At 40.7% G+C, this 19,218-nt stretch overlaps 1 protein-coding gene across 3 annotated transcripts; it reads right to left on the bottom strand.

The window, feature by feature from the left end:
* Positions 1-12,510: 12,510 nt before the first annotated feature.
* Positions 12,511-18,970, bottom strand: LOC108422847 (zinc finger protein 883). Of its 3 annotated transcripts, none has more exons than XM_017690642.2 (2): positions 18,867-18,970; positions 12,511-16,257 (listed from the first exon to the last, which is right to left on the bottom strand). In XM_017690642.2, the coding sequence occupies exon 2, from the start codon at positions 16,159-16,161 to the stop codon at positions 14,746-14,748; it is 1,416 nt and encodes a 471-aa protein (XP_017546131.1). In that variant the 5' UTR covers positions 16,162-16,257; positions 18,867-18,970; the 3' UTR covers positions 12,511-14,745. The 3 variants fall into 3 exon arrangements, with proteins under 3 accessions (XP_017546131.1, XP_037394731.1, XP_017546132.1); XM_037538834.1 differs by having other exon boundaries at positions 18,946-18,964; XM_017690643.2 differs by lacking the exon at positions 18,867-18,970 and adding an exon at positions 17,728-18,812.
* Positions 18,971-19,218: the final 248 nt, after the last annotated feature.

Genomic DNA, 19,218 nt, shown 5'->3' with positions numbered 1-19,218 from the left:
AAGTATCACTTAATTTATATGGCACACAGTTATGACTGAGTACCCACCTTAGTCCCCGGCCCAGATGTGGCCCTAAGTATGCCACACTCATTTACTTCAGAACATGCAAAATACTAACATTTCTTCTTAATAATCAATACATTTTAGAATAAAAAGTCCATTTTAATTTGGGTTAAATAAATGAAAACAGTAAATGAATAACAGAAAAGCCCTTCATCTTTGTGATAGGTCACTGTCTGCAGTCTTTGTATGTACATCTTTAAGGACATATGCAGCTGGCTATTCCACAGACTAAATGCCTTGAGTCAAAAAATACTACGTTTTCCAAAATAATAAATAATTTTTACACAATATTTCTGTATGAATTTTAAACCATCATAGATGAAAAATTCTTGAGCCAAGTTTAGAGGCCCCTGAAATACAGGCTAAATCTGACATCTTATTTGAAGCTCTGTTCAAGTGGGTTTACATTGTTGTTTTTTTTCATTTTATTTTAAATTAGAGAAGATAAAAATGTGTGAAAAATTATACTTAAGCAGTCTGATTAGTATGACTAGTAGAGTCAAAACTGGATTCAGACTCCTGAAAACCACTAACAGAATCACATTCCTCCCCATAACCTGCAAAACATCACAAACAGCAGGACAGGGTCAGGACTACACCATACAGCAACACAAGCAGGGAAGGGTTCAGTCCTAATGAGGCCAAGCATTGCATTAACCACCTCCAGCACTGCCAGTACTGACAGCTATACAGCACTACAGCACAAGAGCTGACCGCACTGTACAGAGCACAATAATACACACATTACATACTGCAAACCTAAGTGATATACAAACTACACACAACTAATACACACGTTACATAATGAAAACATACATAATATACACACTGCACACTGCAAACACATAGCATACTAATTACATACTGCACACTACAGACTAATTTTAGTGCACAAGTTCAGTTTTTTAATGACATATTAGGATAATTTTCTAATATATTGGGAAAGTTTTATTTGTGCCATAAATTCTGCAAAAGCCACATTTTAGGTCAAAATGTTAAATTCAGTAGATAAACAGTAAGTGTGTCATGATTGGCTCCTCCCACTCCTCCATGTGCTTTGTGTTTTGGTCTTGCATTTGCATCTGTTTACATGTCAATGTGCTTCTTTGTTTGGTTTCCTCCCAGTCTGGCCCCCTTGTTTCCTTGACTCCGCCCCTGATTTGTTCCACCTGTTTTCCACCTGTGTCTTGTGAACAATCGTTAACCCTGTTGTATTTAAGCCCTGTCTTTCCCACTGTGTGATGGCTGGTCTTTGTTGGATGTATGTACAGATCTGTTCCAAAAAAATTTGAATATCATGGAAAAGTTGATTAATTTCCATAATTACATTCAAAAAGTTTAACTTTTATAGATTGAGGGCCCACAGTTTAAATGATTTCAAGTATTTATTTGTTTATTTTTACATAATTTGGGCTTCCAGCTCATAAAACAGGAATTCAAGAAATCATAATACTGGGGAGAAGGCAGCCCATAATACTGGGGAGAAGGCAGCCCAAACTACTTCTGAGTTTTTGCAGGAAAAAAAAGAAATTAGGATCACATCAAGTCAATCAAAATATGGTACTTTCATAATTATATGTCAATTTTCAATACTGGGTTGGGCATCGCTTTGCTTTAAAATCACGGCCTCAATGTGGCATTGAGGCAATCAGCATGTGGCACTGCCTGGGAGTTATGGAAGCCCAGATTTTCTTGATGCTTGCTGTCAGCTCTTCTTTGTTGTTGGGTCTGGTGGCCCTCATTTTCCTCTTGACAATACCCCATAGATTCTCAATGGGGTTTAGGTCCGGCGAGTTGGCTGGCCAGTCAAGCACTGTGATGGCATGGGCATCAAACCAGGCTTTGGTGCTTCTGGCGGCATGGGCAGGGGCCAGGTCCTGCTGAAAGATGAAATCTGCATCTTCATACAGATCCTCGGCAGAAGGAATCATGAAGTCCTCTAAAACATTCTGGTAGACTGTTGCGGTGACCTTGGATTTAAGAAAGCAGAGTTTGCCAACACCTGCACCAGACATTGCACCCCAAATCATGGCTGACTATGGATATTTCACACTGGACCTAAAGCAGTTTGGGTTCTGTTCCTCACCCGTCTTCCTCCAAACTCTTGGACCTCGATTCCAGAATGAACGGCACACTTTACTTTCATCGGAAAAGAGGACCTTGGACCACTGGCCAACAGTCCAGCCCTTTTTCTCCTTGGCCCAGTTGAGACGCTTCCTATGTTGTCTCAGGTTCAGAAGTGGCTTGACCCAAGGAACCCGAGAGTTGTAGCCCATCTCCCGGATGTGTCTGAATGTGGTGGTTTTTGAAGCTGTGACTTCTGCCTCATTCCACTCTTTCTGGATCTCTGCCAGATTTTTGAATCTTGTCTTTTTGATAGTCCGCTAAAGCCCACAGTCATCTCTTTTGCTGGTGCATCTTCTCCTACCACATTTTGTCCTTCCACTAGACTTTCCATTGATATGCTTGGACACAGCACTCTGTGAACAGCCAGCCTCCTTAGCTATGAACTTTTGTGGCTTACCCGTCTTATGGAGGGTATCAATGATGGTCTCCTGGCCAGTTATGTCTGCAGTCTTCCCCATATTGAACCAAACTGAGACAATTGAACCAAACTGAAGCAATTTAATGAGACCTGGGGAAACCTGTGCAGGTGCTTTTGAGTTTAGTAGATGATTAGTGTGTCACCCTCAGTTTAAAACATTCATGCGCTGCAAAATTTGGGCTGAATTCTTCAGTATTCTAATATTTTGAATTCCTGTTTTCATGGGTTTTATGAGCTGGAAGCCCAAATTATGTAAAAATAAACAAATAAATACTTGAAATTTAAATTTAAATTGTGGGCCCTGAATCTAATCTATGAAAGTTTAACTTTTTGAATGGAATTATGGAAATTAATCAAGTTTTCCATGATATTCTAATTTTTTGGAATGGGTCTGTATCGGGTGTGTTGTTTGCTAAGTACTGTTTGAATTTTGTTTGGTGTTTCTTCCAGCCTCCGTTGTTTGTTTGATCCTGTTTCATTTTGGTGCTATGTCTGTCCCTCTTGTTTTACATATTGGCTTTTGTTTGTTGATTGTTAGTGTAAATATGTTATCCTCTACAGAGACACAGCTCTGCACATTTTATGCACAATAACAATTTATACTGAGCCCAATGTATTAAAATAATGACATGAAAAGTTAAAGTAAAACATGAAATGTGGTCTGTGTGAAAGTTATGGTTTATATTAATAAAAATTTGCACTAAAATGTACAGAAGTATATATTTATGTACATATGCAAAAATTTGAACACTACCTAGTAAAATGCTGTTTTATTGATTCTCTAAGTAAAAATAAGTTAACACATCCTGTGCAGGGAAAATACTTAAATATGGAATTCTAACGCAATTTCATTTCATCTGCTGAGCTGAGTTGAGTTGTCATCTTTGACTGTACAAGGTGGACCAACAAGGTAGGAGTGTCTAATAGAGTGGACAGTGAGTTGACACAGTGTTTTAAAAACTCCAGCAGCACTGCTGTGTCTGATCCACTTGTACCAGCACAGCGCACACTAACACACCACCACCACATCAGTGTCACTGCAGTGCTGAGAATGACCCACCACCCAAATAATATCTGCCCTATGCTGGTCCAGTGTGAGTTCTGACCACTGAAGAACAGGGTAAAAGGGGGCTAACAAAGTATGCAGAGAAACAGATGGACTACAGTCTGTAACTGTGGAATTACAATGAAATTGCAAATGAAAAACACAAAACTGAGAGGAACACCTGAAGACAGAAGCAGAACATGAGGTGCAGCTTTGGTGGAGTTAAGGGACGTGTGGGGATCTTTTTCGTGGCAGTGCTGAGGTCCTTTATCCAAATCTTCTTCACAGGCTTAAGTGTGCTTCTTGCTGAGGCACTCTTCTTCTCAGTAAGCATGAAGGTGAGGCCCCAAAGATCTCTGAGGATTGGACTGTCCTTCGTTCGGCTCATGCTGCTCAGTGGTTACAGCTTCTCTGTCACTTTTACTGTGTCCTTACAGCTGATAAACACCATCAGTGCCCTGTTCAGCTTATCCATCACCTCCAGGAACAAGATGCTGTGGTCATGGAGGTCTTCATGATGGGACGGTCCTTGTTTTTCAGCTCATCCTGCTCTGTTGTGAAAATGACTTTCTTTTTTACGCCCCTCTGAATCTTTGCTGCTTAGGAACACCAGGCAGTCTATATTCGAACGCACTCGTAGCTACTGGTGGACGTTTCGCTGGGTGGGGAAGCTCCCTGTAAACTGGGTTCAGCATCGTCATTCCGCCCTCTGTCATCCTCTCCTCTTTTAATTCTGTCTATTTTTTCCATCCCCTGGTTGGATGAACAGTCTGAGGCCTTTTCTGACTCATTTTTTCTTTTTGGTTTCAGCATGCATTTTCCATTGTCTTCCTCATGCTCAGAAGCCCCTCCTCTCCAACTGCTCAGGAGAAGAACCATTTACAGAAGAGTGACCACCACCCGAGTCTTCTTCTTTTTCGACTACAATGTATTTACAGTCACAGCTTTTATTGCACAAGTCAGTCGTTTATTAAAAACTCATGTGAGAAAAGAAAACAACAAGGAAAATCAAAACAGCTGCGAAGAACACCAAACAGAATAAGCAGAAGTACAGGAGTTGATCTTAAAGGAGTTGGGGGATATGTGGTGGTCTCTTGTGGCAGTGCTGGGCTCCTCTATCTATATTGCTACTTCTTCAGGTGCTGTAGTGTAATTCTCACTGCCAGCCTGTAAAATTTAAACCCTTGTGGTAACTCTTATGTTAAAAAAAGGAAAAATGCATATAAAAACACAGTGAAATTTATTTTTAAAAAGAAAATGAAAATGTGAAACACACTGCTGTTATTTGGCAATATATGCTTCCCATTACAGAAACAACAGGGGTGTGATATAATATCCAGACTATGTGATTTGAGAGTTTGAGTTTACTGAAAACTAGTGAAACTTCATGGAAATACGTTAGTGTTAAACCCAAATTTAGACCAAATCTTTGCTGGCTATCATTAGCTTAGCCACCTTGAACGATAGTCACAAACACACTGCGGATACATGAGGTTTAAAACACCTTCCTTTAGGGTTAGCCTGTTTGTTTTGAGCCCATGTGTAAATGAGCTAAATTTATCTAACTACTCTGAACATTTAAAAGCTGTCACGATTGGCCCCTCCCAGTCCTGTCCATGTGCTCCTTTGTTTTGGTTTAAGTCCTGCCCCCTGTTTGGTTACTCCGCCCCTGATTGTGTTCACCTGTCCCTCATTGTCCCGTGTATTTAAGCCCTGTGTTTGCCCCTTGTGTTTGCCCGTCTTTGTATGATTGTACCCCGCGACCCTGACGGAGAAGCGGCTTAGAAAATGGATGGATGGATGGATGGATGGATGGATGGATGGATGGATGATTGTATTGGTCTTTGTTTAATGTGTGGATTCTGGTTTTTGTCATGTCTGTCCCCCGATCTGTCCGTGTCGGCTATATGAACCTGGACTGTTTTGACCACGACCCTGGATTTTCCCATAATAAATCTCGCTTATCTCAGCATGTGCGTCCACCTCCTCGCTCCCCCTTACAAAAGCAACATTAACGTTAACATTATCCATGACAAATTAATTAGAAATATAACATAATGAAACCTTTAGCTGATAGCCAGTTAATTAACCTAGCTAACATGTGCTTTTCAAGTGTTAAGCGATGATGTTCGCTTTACATTAGTTATAACTTCCTTTTTCTATAACCTTAGAATTTTAAAGTCAATCTCACTGAACTAAACTTACACATCACAAATAATGTTTATGTATGTATTACGACCCGTCTAGGGTAGGCTGCAATGTCTCCCCCCAACATCCCGTTGCCAACCCACCAGACCAATCATATTCAAACACATGACTTAGTCTCATGAGTTTTATTATGGAATGTGGAAGCTTAAGCTTCAGGGGTGGTCTCAGGCAAAAGAAAAGAAAATTATACCTCCCCAAATCAACTAACTTAACTACCTAAACAAAACAAAAGAAACAAAAATACAAAAACTTCACTCAACAAAAACAAAGACAAAGAAAAAATAAGATAAGTCTAAACTCCCTACGGCTTCCAATCTAGAAGTCTAAGGCCCAATCCAATGTCACCCCTTGCCCCTACCACTCAGCCCTTAGCCCTCTGTTTTGTGTGTTCACGTCTAGTGGTAGGGTGTCCCAATTTTTGTTGAGATAGAGAGGTAGGGTGAAGTGTTAGGGCTACATGGCCCTCCAAACAGAGTGCTATGAGATAAAAGTAAAACCGGCAAGACGGCTGTGTACGAGCGACCAAAGAAACACACAAATGTGAGAATTTTCTCTGTTAAAAAATTACAATAACTAAGGTATTAAGGTGTAATGTAATTGCAATGTATTATGGTTGTTTTTCTTCATGACAAGCATAAAAAATTGCTACTAGCATGCTAATGTTTTGGTAGCTAGCTAGCTAACTTTCCCGTTCCACCTTAAATAGTCCAGCAGTCTTGACACCTGAAAGACCAGAATGTAACTGCTGCACCATTTAAGGTGGAACAGGAAAAGAAGCTGGTAAATAGTTGACTTCAGCTTCGTATAAACAAAGAATTAGTGGTGGGCAATAATAAATACTTGTCTTGTACCCCCTCTTTGAAGGCATACGATGCCCTATATGTAACTAAAGTCCAGCAGCGAGGAGCTGAACTTTTCCCTTCTCTGCTATAACTGAAGACACACTGGGTCACTTACAGAGCAGTGCTACTAGCTGTTAATGAAGCAAGGTTTCAACCACTACCCCTTGTAACTCAGTTCCAAGGGGTTAGGGCGACACTCGAAAACAAGAGGTAGGGATAAAAAGAAGAAATGGGATTAGGCCTAAGTCTTTTAAGAAAAGGTTTAACATACCACCACATTGGGCAGCTTAACACAACAAACTTGCAACTACACAGAGAGTAGGATGTGTTGGAACTTCTTGGTCTGGTTACAATATGTGGAAAACAGTCACCAGGCTTATAAGCTCTTGCCCTGATTTCAGCACAGCCAATTGGCGTGCACATTACACCTCCCTCAGCAGCCACAAAGTGGTCAGCCATGTAAAATGACAGAGCGGGGTCAGCGGATGCTGAGGTACATAGTGCGCAGAGGTCGCCAACTTTCTGCAGAGTCAATCGCTACAGACCTCCAAACTTCATGTGGCCTTCAGATTAGCTCAAGAACAGCGTAGAGAGCTTCATGAAATGGGTTTCCATGGCCGAGCAGCTGCATCCAAGCTGCATCCTACATCACCAAGTGCAATGCAAAGTGTCAAATGCAGTGGTGTAAAGCGCCGCCACTGGACTCTAGAGTAGTGGAGATGTGTTCTCTGGAATGACGAATCGCGCTTCTCCATCTGGTAATCCGACAGATGAGTCGGGGTTTGGCGGTTGCCAGGAGAACGGTACTTGTCTGACTGCATTGTGCCAAATCTAAAGTTTGGTGGAGGGGGGATTATGGTGTGGGGTTGTTTTTCAGGATTTGAGCTCGGCCCCTTAGTTCCAGCAAAAGGAGCTCTTAATGCTTCAGCACCAAGAGATTCATGTCAGAATTGGACCTTACATGTAGATAAGAGTCAAAACCATAAACAGCTCTCCAGCATCTGGCCCGATCTGGCCACATTCCTAATATCTATCCAGATGTCAACCAACACTCGTGGACGTAAGCCAGAATCAGCCCATGATTGTCAGCTCTCTGGGTTATTAGCAGTATTTAAACTAGTTAGTGCTATCTACAAAAACCAAAAGGTGCTGGCTTAAGTTTGCAAAATGCACAGGACTGAAACGTATTATATTGTGAATGAAACAAATATTTAAAAATACTGCACTAAGTATACTGAGTGCAGAACTGATGCAAATCAACAACACTCAGAACTACTTAACAATAATTAACTAAACTTCCATTTAGAGACACATCTAGACCTTAGGTGATTTTGTGCAAAGTGTACAGTCTGTTTATTATGCTTCTGAAACAATTAAACTAAAAAGCATGCAGTTTAATTAATAATTATAGCGATAAATCAGATAAATCATTTTTAATGTTCAAACCACTATGATGTTTTTTTTTCTTTTCATTCATTAGAAGTACATTTTTATTAATACAAACTGGAGCTAAATTTATTTAATAATAGTGTATACTTTCTCCCATGAGAATACAATGCCAAAACATAACTTGCCCAAAATCTGTTAGAAATTTATGGCTTATGTTGAGTTATCGTCCCCTAGTGGAGATTTCTTAGATTACGCGACGTCTGGAACCCCGTAAATGCTTCCCAAACACACATATTATGAATTGCTCATATAGCTGGAACAGGTCTGGAGAAGAGACCAAATCCCTGGCAGGAGCTTGATCACCAAAGCCAAGGACATCTGGCAGAAAGAAGAGGAGCTGAGATCGCACAGCCTGTGCCTAAAGTGAGAATGTGTGTCTGTTAAGTTTGTATCTCCTAGAATCTTCTATAAAGAAAGAAATAAAGAAGAAGGTAAAGATCTACTCCTATCACAAATTTTAAAAGGTTTCTCAGTGTAATCATTTATTGTGATTAATTACTTAAAAAAAGAAAAAATAAATGATTAGATTTTATTATAGGAGACGAAATTCAAGGTGTATTTTATTAGCTTTAGCTTTTTGAAAATGTTATGGTGTTTAGTGTGGCAGTATAGTACCATGTAGGAAAAGTTAAAAAAGGTTAAGATGCTTGTCTGGTGTCTTGGGAACTTCTTGTTTTTCTATTCATGCTTTTTGCAATGTTTAGCACAAATGAAAGCCAACAGATCAGCATGTAAAACAGAATGGAACAGACCAGTTTAATAGAAAACTACTGAAAAACTACTGAACAACTGAGCTCTTCACAGCTGCAAATCCACATTGTGTTTATATCAAAAAACAGTGTCACAGAAAATCTCCACTTCCCCCAATTTTCATTTCAATAACCACTTATATTGAAACACTCTAGGCCCACATAACTGTTCACTTCTACGCCTCACCTCCTCCACCACTTTCTCTTTCGGCCTGTTCTCTTTCTCTGAACCTCACTCTCCTTCCTTTTTTCTCACCTTTATTGTTTTTCACTTTTTGCTCGTTTGCCTCACATCATCACCCTCTTTAATATCACGTTACCCTTTGAGATCCATTTAAAGTGAGACATTCTCACACACTGCTGAAGTTATTTCCTACTGACATTAAACCCTGGACACTGGAGGACCTTCCAATATACATGTTTATGAGCCTCATCACTCCCATTTTCCAAATCTTACATGCCCCCAAGGGGTATCTCATCTAGGAAATGGAGAAAACACAACAGGTCCAGATGCACTGTGTCTCCAGCTGCCAGGGCCTCCAATAGCTATTGGCTGGTACCGTCAAATTTCCGTGCCCACATGTTTATTATCCAGGTCAATAAAAATAAGAGCTTCTAAAGAAGAAGAAACGTAAATCATGGCATGCAGTTGTATACAAAAGTTTGTGTGCCCCTGGTCAAATGACATTTTGTTGACTGTCTAAGTGAAAATAAGTAACACATCCTGTACAGAGGGCACCCTTCTGCACATTTTAATACATAATTACTGCTTTACATAAAATGCGGCCTGTGCAAAAGTTATGTTTTTCCCTTAAAAACCCACAAAATATCATTTGACTGAGGACGTTCAAACTTTTGTATACGCCTCGAACTGCTACAGCTTCTTTCGTAATATAATCAGATAAGTAGAGAAGTCCTTATATTATGGAATGCTGACCAAATACTGGTTCAGAAGTAGAAACAGTGGTTTCTAGTAAGATACTTAGGCAGTTTGCTTTAGTAAAGGGGTGATTTACCACATTAGTAATGCTGGATATGCTGGCCCTTTCCAAAAGGCCCACTAGCCCGCTAACACATGCACCTGATTTCTGGGTAGCAGTAGAGATGGTGGTCTCGCTGATGGTGACCCAAATGTTCCACTGCGTCCTTCTTGACTTGCGGAGGCCCTAGCTTTGGGGTAATCGTTGTTATTTACCTCACAAGAGTTCTCCATCTTGCCTGTACTGTTTTCAGGCCTGCAAGTTCTTTCAACCTCAAAAGTCCGCTGTCCCTGGAACTGAGGACCATGTGTTCTCTGCATTCTCCCCTCAACCTTCATCTCAATCAGCCCAAACTAACGGTCCTGTTAGCCGTCCTGGACTTAGCTGCATCTGCCCACGTGATGTCCTGTCTAACCAAAGGGCCTCCTTCCAATACCGAAGAGACAGCTTTCTTCTTGTAAGCAGAACACTTCTGGAAAACAGCAGGAAATAATTTCATATCATTGCTGCTTATTCCAGTGACATCGGTTTCAGGGTGCTGTTTTCTTGCATGCTGCTTGGTTTTATGTTCTCATTTCTGGCTGTGCTTGTTGATGATTGGTGGATTTAACTGCGTTTTGTCTGTCTGCAGTTCCTTTAACCCCTGCCTGAGACTTCTGTTATACTTTTCTTTTTACTTTGGAATTATACTAATAAAACTCACTGAGGCTTGCATTGTCTCATCTAATACACAGTTAATCACACGCAGTGCAACTTTGATCTATAGCTTTTAGTCCCAATGCATTAGATTTATTTAGGACAAATTTTATAGGTAGACATTAGTTCATAGGTAGAATGTTATTGATTCTAAATAGCATCGTTAACTTGCTAAGTTTGGGGTGAAAACTGCCAGTGCTACTGGATGAAGAGCCGTCTGGGGACCAAAAGAGCAGCTCTTATTGGTGAGCTCTGACTGCTGGTCTTGCTCACTAAAAAGGACAGGTTGACCAATATAGAACAATATAGAACTATTGACAGGTAGAACCAATATAGATTGGTTCTATATTGAACCTTTTTGAAAAGGGTTCTATACAGCACCAAAAAGACTTCTTTTATTTATTTTTTTGTTAACCTAACTTACATAGAACCATCTACAACACATTCTCCATCAATCTGAAGAATGCCTTCAAGATGCAAAGAACCTTATAATCATCCAAAAGGTTCTTTGAGTGTTCATGGTTCCATGTTGAACCATTTTCTATACAAAAGAACTCTTAAAGAGCCTTTTTTTAAAAGTGTATAATATATATTTTTACATTTTAATTCTTAATATTTTTCATACTAAATTAAAAACATTTGATACGAAGTTAACAAAGTTAGTAGATCTCCGCTGCCCTCTTCTGGAAGCCCACTGAAATACATAAAGACAAATTGCAGTTCCTCCTGTGAGGCCTAGTCAGTCCATTATCACTAACCGGTAATAAGTAGTTGTATTAAAAGCCTCATGTATGAATGAATGAATGAATCTTTGATTTTCTAGCGCTCATTACTTCAGATAAAATTATCTCAGATACTGGCAATAAACCCAGACAGGCAATCCAGACCACATACAGCGGATAAACCACGTTGTATGAGAACGAAGCCTGAAGCTCATGTCAGCTGTTAATGCTTGTTAATGAATGTTATAAATTTCATACTTTTCAATATATTTATTCCTTCATGAGTAGCAGCAGCTTTCTTTGACCTGCCATACAACTTGACTGCTTGTAAATAAATACTAGGAAAAAAATGACATGGCCAAACACAATAGATTGTATTTCTGAATAGACAACTACAGTTAATGAGTTCTCTCTACATTTATCTGTAAGTAAAGACTGAATGAACAGTGAACATACATCAATACAATGACAGCTGAAAGCTGTATTGTGTTTGTGATTTGGAATAAGTGTGAGTTTCGGGAGTGTATATCTACTTCCCTTACTGCCTTCGAACCAAGGGTGAACGTTCAGATACATAGTTAGATGCAAAAGTTTGAACATCTCTGGTCAAACCACATTTCATTGATTTTCTAAGTGAAAATAAGTGAACACAGAGAACTACAGAGGACACACCAATTTGTCTGCACAAGCTCTATTTACTGAATGTAACTAATTGGAATAAATGTAAAATATCATATGTGCCATATATATATATATATATATATATATATATATGCCATAATATTCTTTTATCCAATATATTAAACTCAGCAAATAAACAGTAATTGTGCATTAAAATGTGCAGAGGTGTATTTCCTGTAGAGAATGTGTTAACTTGTGAAAGTGAATATGTAATATGTACATTTTTAAAAAATATATCGCTGCTGTTGAAGCAAAACCATCTCCAAAATGGTAACTTTACAGGAGAAGGACAAAAAACCTACTTTACTATTAATGTAAGTCAATGGAAGCAGACGTCTTGTCCAAGTAACTTTGGGCCATTTCTTTTGGTCCATTCATCAAGAAATTTATACACAATGTAAAGGGCGACAGGTATTTTCAAATGATGTCAAAAACTGAAAAACAACAAAATGGATAGACAACGTTCTTTTCTGACAGCAGCGATATGTTAAGAATTCTTAACATTATGAACTTTAATATGGAGACACTGCTTGAACCAATGATTTATTACAAAAAAATGCAAGACGGCAAATTCATAAATTGTAATCTAATGGCAAACACAATACAAAAACATACACCTCTATATTAGATACAGCTCCACCGCATCGGATTATGAGAAGTGCAGCGGTTTAAAATAAAAAGGTGATGATATGGACAGAACCCACAGGAGGGAGAGAACTGCAGAAAACAACGTTAAATCTGTCACAGGAGAATAAACAGGGGCAAAAACAATCACAACAGTGAAATAATTTCTGACCCTCAGCTTTTCAGAACAGAGAAGCTATTTCAAAACACAAACCAGAAAAAAATGAGTACCAAACTTTATTTTTTCCCCACACTTTTTTTTTCATAGCAAACAAATCATTCTGAACGTATTGTCAGAGTGTAGGCTGTGCTTGATATGGGCAACTCAACACCACCCATGGTTTCATCTTTCAAACACCTGCCAGCTTTAAAAACAGGTTAGTAATGGTCTGTCCATTCCATTTCAAACAGTAAACAGTAAAGCAGAAGGTTGGGTGGACATGAACACTGAACTAGACACAGAGGGAACGCTACATGGACCGTGGAACTGGACCGCAAAACTGACTGCTTGTGTACAGGCGCTTCTGAAAAAGCTTTGGTGTTGCGCAAAGCCATTAGAACTTCGTGAAAATGAACGCTTATTATTTTTGTGCCTCAAAAATGAAAAGTCTAAACCGGTGTGAAAAAAAAAGCGTCAGCATGTTTCAAACTGACAAGGCCCCCTTTTTGTTACCCTTAACGCTTAATTCCAAATTCACTTGTACGTAGTGCTTCTTTATTCTATAAATACAATAGTGCAACTTTTGTTGAAATATGAAATCCCTTGGCTAGTCCATAAATTATTCAAAGTTCAAACAAATCATTCACACAAAGTTACACGTTTCCCCCACTTCAGTTTTTTTTTTTATTTTTACACATATACAGTAGATTTAAAATGTATATATTTTTGAGTATATTCTTTCAGTATATTCATCATGCACACACACGCTATTTAATATGAAGTCACCATTTCCCCCCCCCAACGCTTTCAATATCACACATATTGATGTCCGATCTGCAATTTGCAGCTCTGTAATAACGCTTACGGATCTTGTTTGTTGACAAACTGACAAGTAACCTTTCAAATCTTTTGCCTTTTAATTATCCGATGACAGAAGAAAAGTACGAACAAAAAAAAAAAGAAAGTGTGCAGAGCAAACAAACTGATTCACACTTAGTGAAGACACCAGAACCAAGAAAACATTCTCAAAAAAACACAACAAACTTGCCAAAAAGGTCATTTAACCAACATTTAAACTTAAACCAACAATTACAAGTCATTGTGTTGGGGTGTTTGTGTGCGTAGTTTGTTCTCTTTTTATAACCTTTCTTAAATAAAAACCCTCGCCAGCAATAATGTGACAAATACAGGGTGATTAGTTGTAATTGTTAGTTTAAGTCAAAGGCGAAGGAACGGGTGGGATCTCGGTTCAAAATAAAAGAAAGAATTAAATAAATAAATGGTCACATTGTTAAATATTCTCTGTATAGGACATGCTAGGCATCAACCCACACTATACGAATAGCTGCATATCCTTTAAAGAGCAGCACTGGCAAACAAATTGCTAGCTGCCCACTAACATGGAGGCAAATGAAACTACTTTTTACTACGTTTACCCTGGAATTTTCTCCCCAGCCTTTATTTTATTTTTTTTTAAATAAGTACTTCACTTTATTTTCAGTGCCGAAGGGTATTTAGTGCAAGGATGTAAAAATGTGTAACACCTGCACTGCCAATGTCAATTTTTTTTGTTTACAAACAAAAGTAAACATAAATAATACTACAAAAAAGAATCATTACTCTGCCATGAATTATCGCTAACTGTGACCAAAAAATGGGAATGTCAACAAAAATGTACAAATCTTTTACTTTACATTGCCACAAGATGGCCAGCATATCCTCTAGCGATGCCCCAAGCAAAGAAAATCAAATGAAAATAAAAATAACAACAACAACATCAAAGCCTATTGCTGACAACACAAAACCAATGACATCAAACTCACTTCACAATGAGAGCAATGCCAAATCTACCGGTCCTTTGACAAAATAAGAAACGGGTGCAAAAAGCAAGAAAAACAAACAAAAAAAAAAAAACAAATACAACTAAAACAAAGAGGCCTTTCCAACAGCTGTGTCAGGACAGTTCCTGGAAACCGTCTTCTCACTCGGACTCAGACTCCAATGGTGCCGTCTCATCGACCATCAGGCTCTGATTGCATTGTTTGGGCACCTGTTTGAGGCCCGCATGGACCTTCTTGTGGCGCGAGAAGCTGGACGAGTGGACGAACGTCTTGCCGCAGTGCTGACACTCGTACAGTTTACCCATAGCGTGCGTCTGCTGGTGCTGCTTCAGGTTGGACAGGCGGACGAATGTCTTCTTGCAGGCGTTGCAGCCGTAGCGCTTCTCGCTGCCATGCGTGTGATCGTGTGGGCTGAAGCTGCCGGTGTGGCTGAAGTGGCCGTCGCACTCGTCGTCAGGAGGCAGCTGCAGCCTCTTCCGGCCTCCTTTGCCGCGCTTGTTCTTCTTGCAGAGGGTGTAGTAGTTGGGCTTATCTCGGGAGCAGAGCTTTAGGCGGATCTTCAGGTCCGAAGACTTGTCCAGGGCGTCGTTGCCCTGGGCGTAGGAGTTGAGCAGCTGCCGCACATGGGATACTTGGTGCTTGGAGAGGCTGGTAGAGTTGGTGAAGACCATGTCGCACTGCGTGCACTGGTACTGCTTCTCCCGCTCAGCCATTGCAAACTTGCCCTCCACTGACAGTGGCTTCTTTTTCTTGGGGCCCCGTCTGCGCTGGGTCACTGTCACTATGGGTGCCGGGGTGGGCGCCGGGTACAGTGGCTTCAACTTCTTGTCCAGGCCTCTTTTATGGATAAGCCTGTGCCGTGACAGGCTGGAACTGTGATTGAAGGTCTTGCCGCACGTGTTGCACGTGTGCAGTCTCTTGGTTTTGTGGCATTTCTTGTGTATAGCAAGAAGCCGTCTGCCATTGCACCGCACCCCACACACGTTGCACTGGAGGAACTTTTGGTTTTCCCCCAACCTTGCTTTAGGAGGAGAGGAAGAACGGTCCCCTGCAGTGTGCAAGTGCAAGTGGCGCGCCAGGCTGGAGGAATGGCTGTAGCTCTTGCCACAGAAGTGGCAGTTGTAACGTCTGTCTCTAGAGTGAGAGCCCTCTTCCTCCCAGTCACCATCAGAGCCCTCATCCTCCTCCTCATTATCGTCGTCATCCTCCTCCTCCAGGTTGCTGCTCACCAGCTCCATGTGCTGGTCCACGTCCAAATCGCTCCTTACCACCTCCTGCGAGGCGATCATGCTCGGATCCGTGTCCTCACATTCCGTGTACACTGCCTCGTACGGAACAAAGAACCTCTCGTCCGGCTCAGTTTTGACCAGTTGCTCGGGCGTAAAGCAAGCGTTCTCGTCCGATTCCTTCTTCACGCAGGATATAGTGAATTTAGACCCAACCTCAGCCCATTTGACCACATACTCAATGGGCTGGGTGTCAAGTTCCACTGTGATGAAGTCTGCCCCAAGAGCGTCTGGCTCAGATGAAGTCCGCTCAGTTTCTGTGTCCTCCATTGGGACTGCTCTTCTGTGGCCTTCTGGCAGAAACCTTGAGGTAAATGTGCAGCAGCTCCTTGGTTATCACAGCGTTGATTCACACCTCAGTAACTCCTGGCAAAAACAGGAAGAAATTAGCAAATATTAATCCTGGCAGGCCAAAATAATATTGATTGATTGATTAATATAATATTAATGAAATGTAATTATTCTTAATAATCTTCATAATCTATCTGCGCAGGTTGAGCCTTCAAAGACGATGTACAATGACGAACAAGGACATACTGCACAGCGCTAAATTCAATTAAACTGGATTAACGATTACTTTTTAATGAATGACAGTTTGCCAGTGTTCTTTAATTACTGGTGATATTCACAACATGCCCAGAAAAGCATATTGTGCATCATAACAATAAAATTTATCATGATAAAGATAAAATATCATTATATTGCTCAATATTACAACACTGGACTCTAAGTTAACAGATTTTATGTAATACTTACAAAGGCAAAATACAGCACTGTGTAAAAGTCTCCGTGAGAAAATATGTAAATCTATGTATCAGTGCATGTTTAATAAATACAAAAGACACAAATAAACAATAGACTGTCGTATTGATGATAATGCGTTAGCTTAACTTTTCCAAAAGACACCGAGTATTAATGGTTACCATTCAGTACCTAAGATGGTTCTTCAAGAATTCTTTAGTAAAGGGGTTCTAGGTCAAACCACTTCATGCCTGCATGGTTCTTTGTATGGTGAAGTGGTTCTTCAGACTGACAGAGAATGTGTTGTGTATGGTTCTATACAGAACCAAAATGGGTTCTTCTATTGTTACAATGTCAAGCTTGTAATCTTTGTTAGTGCTATATATAACATTTTCAACATTTTCAGCATATTCCCTATTCATCTGAAGAACCACTCAAGGATGACATGGTTCTATATACACCATTACAGAACCACTGCTTTTACTGAGGAATCTTTAAAGAATCAGTGTGGTTTATCTAATCAGTCCTACATTATTAAATGAAATCAGGTGTGCTGCTGATGGAATATAACTAATCTATGAAATGCATACAACCAAACCTTTGCTCTACTAGCTGTATTTGTCTAATACAGGTATCAGTAGCCTTACAGAAAACAGGTTCTTGATACATTTCACCATATTTATGTGCATTTATTGTTATTCTCATGTTATATGGGGTTTTGTTGGCTACAAACAATGCTTCTTTATACTTCTGCATACGTTGATATTACAAGGTAAAAGAGATTATAGGAAGACAGACGATCAGATAGCCTCTAACTGAAAGCCAACCCAGAGTCACCAGTCACTTCAGTGTCTGACAGGCTGCCTCTACCATCTCAGAAGCCGGACATTAACAATCACTATGAGCCCATTCAGTGGCTAAAACAAGCAATCTCAACTAAATACGTCCCGGTTCCGTCCTAAATCGAAAGCAAGAGCTCGTTTCCTCATCGTGGCCGTTCTAAGATCCTACGACACGACTAGTATCTGCAGTGACGGTGGACAGAAGCCAAAGCTCGGAGCTTAAGTTACGTTATTTATTCATCCGTCGCCTCACCATCGTTCCTTCCCCCAAGTGCAAATCAAGTTGTCCAGAAAACCATTTCACTTTAAGAAAACGAGCCAACAAAGCATTGCAGTGCCACACAACAACTCCAACGGAGGGAAGCTACCGCCTCGGTGCATTGTGGGTAGGGATTAAAGGGGCTGCTCAACTGTAGCCGACTCTATCCGGCGAAACTGCGTCTAATAAATACCGCTTTAATCACTGTTATGTGCACACGTACACGACATGATACCACGTTAGGGAGGTAAAGGGCGAATATAGTTTAGTATACCCCCCCTGACCTTGTGAGACCACCATCACGAACACCACATCATTGCTGGCCTGGATTCAATCGACCCGCCATAAATTTCCCCTCAACATCCCACACAGGCGGACAATCTCACTATCTAAGCGTGTATGCAGCACTGTGGAGCCCCTGTTTGACGAACGAGACGCCTTTACTGACTACAGCAAACTCCCAGCTCAATAAGAACGTGTATTAAGAGGGCTTTCACTGTAGGAGGACGTTTTGACAGGACTCGTCTCGTATATCAAACCGAGAGGAGTCCACCTACCTCCAAGACCCCCAAAGCAAAACAACACGGCAGACGTAGGAAAAAGCAAATAGCAGATATGGTCCCATTTATGAGGACACACTGAGCCATAAACAGAAACACGACACGAGGCTGAATCAGCTTCCTATTCACCAGCTTCTTGTTTGAATTTCCCCGTTCTACCTTAAATGGTTGCAGCGAAGGTCCGTGGTTCTGGTTTGGCCTGAGGCGCCAGAATGGAACTGCTGCTCCGTTTAAGGTGGAACGGGAACATTCGAACGAGAAGCCGACTTCAGCTTCCTAACACAACCGCCTCAAGAACAGGGCGAACTCACTGAGCTACCTGGCATACGTGGTCTTATATCACCGAGAGACAACCAAACACACACACACATAGAAAAATGTCACGATAGAAAGTGGAAAAGAGTCGGCCGGGTTTAAAACCGCGGCTCCGGCATCGTGTTTTTCCCCCCGCTGTCACTGGTCACTGTGAGGACCGTCGGTTAGCTGCTGCTTTTTGGTTTTCTTTCTTTTTACAAAGTCTTCTCTTCTCTTGATAGGCTACAGAGATAAAGCAGTCAAATCTAAGGACATTACCGAGCGTCTGCCCTCTTTAAAGACTATTTTTGCTGTCTCCCTCTTCGCTGTAATGTACTGTGACTGAGCTCTGCCGCACCTCTCCTCTCGCCAGATCATAACCGATGTCGTCACGACTGTCAATTTTCAGGCGTTATTTTTTGTGTTTCTCCCACGATCTCACAGCAAAAGGATTGGACTGAACGCTCTGCCTGTGGCCGTAACTTCTGTATCGGAGTCTGGCCGTAAAGCAGCACTTCCTGCCGCGAAGCTGCAAAGAGCCTCGTCCCAAAACAACACTGTTTGATGCGGCATGTACTGCAAATATCGTAGAATTATTGGGTAAATATTAGATTTCGTTGTGCGATCTCGT

This window comes from Pygocentrus nattereri, chromosome 5 (assembly GCF_015220715.1).
Source record: "Pygocentrus nattereri isolate fPygNat1 chromosome 5, fPygNat1.pri, whole genome shotgun sequence".
In the NCBI taxonomy this organism is placed as follows: domain Eukaryota; kingdom Metazoa; phylum Chordata; class Actinopteri; order Characiformes; family Serrasalmidae; genus Pygocentrus; species Pygocentrus nattereri.
This window is presented reverse-complemented; position numbering and strand designations above follow the sequence as displayed.